Raw genomic sequence first — 7,693 nt, forward strand, 5'->3', positions numbered from 1 at the left:
TACTATACCACTCTATACTACACTACACTATACTACTCTATACTACACTATACTATACCACTCTATACTACACTACACTATACCACTCTATACTACACTACACTATACTACTCTATACTACACTACACTATACTACTCTATACTATACCACTCTATACTACACTACACTATACTACTCTATACTACACTATACTATACCACTCTATACTACACTACACTATACTACTCTATACTACACTACACTATACTACTCTATACTATACCACTCTATACTACACTACACTATACTACTCTATACTACACTATACTATACCACTCTATACTACACTATACTATACCACTCTATACTACACTACACTATACTACTCTATACTACACTACACTATACTACACTATACTATACCACTCTATACTACACTACACTATACTACTCTATACTACACTACACTATACTACTCTATACTATACCACTCTATACTACACTACACTATACTACTCTATACTATACCACTCTATACTACACTACACTATACTACTCTATACTACACTATACTATACCACTCTATACTACACTACACTATACTACTCTATACTACACTACACTACACTATACTACACTATACTACACTATACTATACCACTCTATACTACACTACACTACACTACACTACACTATACTACTCTATACTACACTACACTATACTACACTATACTATACCACTCTATACTACACTACACTATACTACTCTATACTACACTACACTACACTATACTACACTACACTACACTATACTACTCTATACTACACTACACTATACTACACTATACTGCAATACTCTATACTACACACTATACCACTCTATACTACACTACACTATACTACTCTATACTACACTACACTACACTATACCACTCTATACTACACTATACTATACCACTCTATACTACACTACACTATACTACACTATACTACACTACTCTATACTACACTACACTATACTACTCTATACTACACTACACTATACTACTCTATACTACACTACTCTATACTACACTACACTATACTACTCTATACTACACTACACTATACTACTCTATACTACACTACACTATACTACTCTATACTACACTACACTATACTACTCTATACTACACTACACTATACTACTCTACACTACACTATACTACTCTATACTACACTACACTATACTACTCTATACTACACTACACTATACTACTCTACACTATACTACTCTATACTACACTACACTTCTCTATACTACACTACACTATACCACTCTATACTACACTACACTATACTACACTATACTACACTATACTGCACTACTCTATACTACACTATACTGCACTTCTCTATACTACACTACACTATACCACTCTATACTACACTATACCACTCTATACTACACTACACTACACTATACTACACTATACTATACTACACTACACTACACTATACTACTCTATACTACACTACACTATACTACTCTATACTACACTATACTACACTATACTACTCTATACTACACTACACTATACTACTCTATACTACACTATACTACACTACACTATACTACACTACACTACACTATACTACTCTATACTACACTACACTATACTACTCTATACTACACTACACTATACCACTCTATACTACACTACACTATACTACTCTATACTACACTACTCTATACTACACTATACTACTCTATACTACACTACACTACACTACACTACTCTATACTACACTACACTACTCTATACTACACTACACTATACCACTCTATACTACACTACACTATACTACTCTATACTACACTACTCTATACTACACTATACTACTCTATACTACACTACACTACACTACACTACTCTATACTACACTACACTATACTACTCTATACTACACTACACTATACTACTCTATACTACACTACACTATACTACACTATACTACACTACTCTATACTACACTACACTACTCTATACTACACTACACTACTCTTTACTATACTACATTATACTACTCTATACTACACTACACTATACTGCACTACTCTATACTGCACTACACTACTCTTTACTATACTACACTATACTACACTATACTGCACTACACTATACTACACTACTCTATACTGCACTACACTATACTACACTACTCTTTACTATACTACACTATACTACTCTATACTACACTACACTATACTACACTATACTACACTATACCACTCTATACTAAATTACACTACACTACTCTATACTAAATTACACTACACTACTCTATACTAAATTACACTACACTACCATGCAATACTTAATTACATATTTTTTACGCCTTACATTTTTGTTTAGACTTCCAAAGTACTCCTTGCAACTCTTGAAGCTCTCTTCTCTCATCCAGCCAGTCACTGTACACTATACAACTTTCAAATGGGCTCCTGAGTATTTTACACACATTTCAGTTTAGCATCCAATCAAGTTTGTCAATTTAGAAAAAACTATCTAGAATCGTGCCAATTCATCACCAGCCATGACCTTTTCATGCTACACAGTGTAGCTAGCGCTGTAGCTATCTGTGTGTGTGTGTGTGTGTGTGTGTGTGTGTGTGAAGACGGATAATCCACCGCACTGCAGTGTGGAAGTTGAGGTTGAGCGTTCCAGCCCTACTGCAGTAAAATGTTTCAGTACGCTGGAGTAAACAAACACTCGTTTAAAATGAGGCGTCTCCTTGACATCCCTAGAAGGCATGAACTCTAATCTAATCTGAAAAAGCATGTTGGAAAGTTTTGCTAATTTGCTAACTGGCTATATTTTACGTAAGTTAGCCTGTTTTCTTTAATATTGCCAGGGTAGACTAGCAAACAAAATCACTAGCTAACAAAATTGGTTAGGCAGCAAGTCAAAGTCTAGCTAATGGGAAATATTAGTTATTTACAGGATTTCTGATTAATTCATTATCACTACCTAGCGTTAGTCACAACCAACTGCCAACCAACTGCGCCTTTTCCAACTGCTGCTCCAGCAGCCTCACATGCTCCGCCCACAGCTCACTGTCAATTTTTGTCAATTTTTCTGGCCACAAGCTTCAGAATCTTTAAGGCTGCTATCTGATTGGTTCTCCACACTTTGTGTACATGCGCTTCCATACACTGGTTTGAGATTTGATGAGATACATGTAGTCTGAAAGAGCAAGTGCTCGATGTCTGGCTTTTACCTTTTCCTGGACGCTTGGTAATAAGGAGTAGGTCTCAGCAGCATACTGAGTCACAGGCCACCGCACGATTACTCACATTCCACTATTCAGTCCAAGCAGAGAATATTTAATTACTGCACTGTGAAAGGCAACCGCGTGTCATCTTTCTGGCACTTCAGAACTTCATTCCTACTCACAGCTGGCCATGAAAACAGAGTGATGAGGTTGTAACTCATTAGCAGATTCAGATGTGTGGATGTTAGTCCTAGACTACGCTGGTGTGTAATGAAGGTTATCTGTGGAAAAGCCATGAAAGAATTTCCTTCTCTCACTGAGAGTTGATGTTATAAATGAGAGGTTGATCAGCCCTGACCTAAACATTTCATCTAATGCTGTTCATCTGTTCATCAGTTACTGTCTGTGTTTTACATGTTCTCCTGTGTTTACATGTTCTTTTACATGTTCCTCCAGGTTCTCTGGTTCCTTCCACTGTCTGAAAAGCACGCAGGCAGACTAGCTCTGGATCCACCACAACCCTAAGCACGATAAAACAGTTGCTGAAGGGGAATGAATGAATCAGTGAATGAATCAGTGAATCACACCTCAAAAAGGTGGACACAGTTTAGTTACAGACCTGCCAACTACAATTTCGACTAATGCCATGGGCTGGAGTCAGGACTGAAAGGATAAGAGCAGCATTTGAATAAAGCGAAGCACAGTCCTGTCCAGTGAACAGGCCCGATAGACACTGTATAAATAAGGAAAGGGGATAACGCTGTTGTTTTGCACAGAGTCAGGAAGAACTATTATTTGAGGTATGTAAGAGTTTGCTTTCCTAATATGGTCTGATGACACACACACTCCAATCCAAAGCACATGCATCTAATAACAAATCTCGAAGACAGACACAGCGAGAGCCAGAGAGAAGAGACACACTGCAGTACTGTAGAAGAACCCAAACAAGCAGATCGGAGCTAAACTCTTCATCTCCTGCCAACTGGCCCACATTCTCCAGATAGTGTGAAGCAGACAAAAGCATTCCATTCATGAAGAGCTCAGGCCTAGTACCATAGTAGGAAGTGAATATTCCCATCCGTGCTAAAGAAAATGTAAATGGTGAGAAGACTATACTCGGAGGCCAGGTTCTGAATGAAGGGTCCTCCTCCGCACTAGCACGAAGATCCAGACCCACATTCTTCACTGTGTGTTTCCAGGCACTAGTGTGTCCAGGTTTTTAGACTTCAGATGGAAGTCACATTACCATATTGGCTTCGTAGTTGCTCCATAGTTTATATACTCAAAGTTTATATACTGGTGAAAATATCTACAATGATACGAAGACGAATTAAATCAGCATCTCTTAGCTGTAGTTTCTTGTGTCTGCATTAACTGCGTAGGTGAGACAGACCTCTCAGAGACGACGTGATCGGCGTGACAGGTCACGCCCCGAGTCACTTTAATTCTCTCCATTACACTGGACATTTACATCAGAAGGTGTCAGGTTTGGAAATGATTGGCAGTTATTACAGCTGCACTTTGGGACTGAAACTGGAGATTTTACTGGCTGTACACTCAATCCTCTGTCAGAATTCACACTACACGCGCTTTATTCTCTATAGGCACAGACTTGTACAAGCGGGTTAATGAACAAAATATAGAGAAACATATATTTCCAAAAATATATATCCACAAACAAAGTGTTATTGCGGTGATGTTCATCCTCCACACAAGCAGTGCAACACTTACAGTCAGGATGGTATGGAAGGGAAAGTGGAGCAAAGTGGAGCTGTGTGCTGTAAAGAGGCTCTGAGTAACAGGAGAGGAGGTGAAAGGGAGGTGCGTGTGTGTGTGTGTGTGTGTGTGTGTTGTAGCAGGAGAGGAGGTGAAAGGGAGGTGCGTGTGTGTGTGTGTGTTGTAGCAGGAGAGGAGGTGAAAAGGAGGTGTGTGTGTGTCTGTGTGTGTGTGTGTTGTAGCAGGAGAGGAGGTGAAAAGGAGGTGTGTGTGTGTGTGTTGTAGCAGGAGAGGAGGTGAAAAGGAGGTGTGTGTGTGTGTGTGTGTGTGTGTTGTAGCAGGAGAGGAGGTGAAAAGGAGGTGTGTGTGTGTGTGTGTGTGTGTGTGTGTGTGTGTGTTGTAGCAGGAGAGGAGGTGAAAGGGAGGTGTGTGTGTGTGTGTGTGTGTGTGTGTGTGTGTGTGTGAAAGGGATGTTCAGCTCAGTGAGCTGCTGCACTTTAATGGCATGACCGTTAGAGAAAAGGAGAAAGGGAAGTTTTACACGGAACACACCACAGAATCCTGCGTTAAAGAGCCGCTGATGCAGGGAGAGGAAGAGGAGCTTCAGAAACACGGAAATCACTTCTGCTCCACAACACAGTGTTTTCAGCGCAGGTCAAAGCTCCTCCTCCTCCTCCTCCTCCTCCTCATCATCATCATCATCATCATCATCACTACAGTGGATCTGCTGCTCCACAAACAACCAAGTTTACAGCAAAACACTTACTTTATACTTCATGGTGTTTCCGCTCGTCCTGCTCGCCACGGAGGAGAATATCCACAAATACACCGCCAAACACCGCCTAAACACTACACACCATTCTCCTGCTGCTCTACAACTCTGTGTAACTCTGTGTGTAACTCTGTGTGTAACTGTGTGTGTAACTCTGTGTAACTGTGTGTGTAACTGTGTGTAACTCCGCACTCCTCCCCGCGCTGATCACTCCGCTTCTCCGCAACACTGCCGCTGCTGCCGGGACTGACACACGACCTGCTCCTGTCATTTACATAACGCGCATTCTATTGGCCGAGTCCCACAACTCATTTACATATCCCTCACTCCATTGGTCGAGATGAGAAAAACGCACACTCTCCCGCTAACTCGAGCACGATGACGTAAGTGCGTGAATGGGCGCGTGGCGTGTCAGCTAATTTCCATGACGAGGAGATGCAGCAGTTCTGCTTAAAGAGGAACTCTTCAGGGAACTCTTTCCTCCCAGGCCTCCACCCTGTGACAGGAGTGTACTGTCTGCTGTCAGGCTCCTGCAACAAGCCTGGCTGTGGGACATGTCCATCACTTTATTCTTCTTCATGCACTAATCTCACATTCACTTTATTCTTCATGCATTTACCAACATATTCGCCTGAGCTGGGGCCTTCTCGTTAGGTTGCCCTGCACACGTTCTCTGCTGAGGTGACCATCCTTACGGCTACACAATAAACCCAAATGAAATAAATATCTTGGGCTAATTAATTCCTTTATGCATCTTCAGCCAGAAGGTAGATGTTGGGAACACTGGGCACAAGGCAGGAATGCATGGCAGGTCACCACAGACACACACACCCACACACTCCTGCACACCTGGGGACGTTTGCAGTCCACCTACAAGCCTGTTTTTGGGTGATGGGAGGAAACCGGAGAGCCCGGAGGAAACGCTGCACAGACAGTAAGCCACGCTCAGGACTGAAGTGATACCATTAGAAGAGCATTTACACAGAGCTGAAGGCTGAACACGCTCATGTCCAGAGACGCACTTCCGAGCTGAAGAAATTTTTCATTACATGCTATCCCTTACATGAGTGAAATTAATTACCTTTCGTGCTTCTCGTGTGTCTTGTTACAGTAGGCTGTAGGTGTCAGTGACCTCAGTGCTTTATCGCTGTTGGATTATGAAATCAGCTTAGAGGAACCTCCACAGCGTCTGACTCACGCAGGATGCAGGTGGAGGAGATCTGAAAGGGACTGATGTAAGTCACAACTTAATGTTTCACGTCTTTCTGTCATAACATTACTGAGGACTGAATGCGAACTTCAGTAAAGGCTTTTCTTTCTTATGTATAATATTAACGTGTAAGTAAGACCATAATTGTGATTAGTTAATTATTTATGATAAAAGAAAACTTACCTTTGAAATGTTTTGATGAATACACTCACGAAGCGATGGTGAGTGATTTGGGAGCTCTTCAGTAGTGTCGTGGTGATACGGTATATCTGATGTATAGTGGAACTGCACATTCAAATGCCTGAGTGTGTGACTGGAACAGCAGTGCGTTCAAGCTGTGAGGAAACACCCATGCACGTGAGAGGCAGGAAGGCAGTATATCCGCACTAGACCAAGGTGTGACTGCTTTTGCGTACTTGTGTAATAATTGTAGAAAACTTTTGTACAAGCTCTCTACATAATTAATAGAATTTATCACATTATAAATCGCCAAGTATACACAAGAACATACAGATCTACATACAGATTTAAAAAGCCATCCACCCTTACGCACTTTATATTTAACCCCAACACTTTATATTTAACCCCTTCTACCTCCATCATGTTTGAAGGAGTGCAGATCTCTAAGCTGTGTTCAAATAAGCTCAGTCATTTCACCTCCACAGTCTTCAGGTATGTGTTTGTATGCATTTCCATGATTCTTAAAAAGAGAAACATGACCCATCCCTTGAACATCATCACAAGATATATACATTATACTACC

The 7,693-nt window shown here is 40.9% G+C and overlaps 1 protein-coding gene across 2 annotated transcripts in view; it reads right to left on the reverse strand.

The window, feature by feature from the left end:
* The window catches only part of nedd9 (neural precursor cell expressed, developmentally down-regulated 9), a 28,827-nt gene extending 21,605 nt beyond the window's left edge, over positions 1 to 7,222 (reverse strand). Inside the window, exons 1-2 of one of the 2 annotated variants that reach the window (XM_026910700.3) lie at positions 7,114 to 7,222; positions 6,802 to 6,950 (exon numbers count right to left, since the gene is read on the reverse strand). Coding sequence is in view for 1 of the 2 variants with exons in the window: in XM_026910698.3 (XP_026766499.3) it covers positions 5,715 to 5,726 (12 nt within the window). In the remaining variant the exon portion in view is untranslated. Of the gene's footprint in view, positions 1 to 5,714; positions 5,989 to 6,801; positions 6,951 to 7,113 lie in introns of those variants that run through there. The other variant, XM_026910698.3, reaches the window with a different exon arrangement.
* Positions 7,223 to 7,693: the final 471 nt, after the last annotated feature.

Source organism: Pangasianodon hypophthalmus, chromosome 23 (assembly GCF_027358585.1).
Source record: "Pangasianodon hypophthalmus isolate fPanHyp1 chromosome 23, fPanHyp1.pri, whole genome shotgun sequence".
NCBI lineage: Eukaryota > Metazoa > Chordata > Actinopteri > Siluriformes > Pangasiidae > Pangasianodon > Pangasianodon hypophthalmus.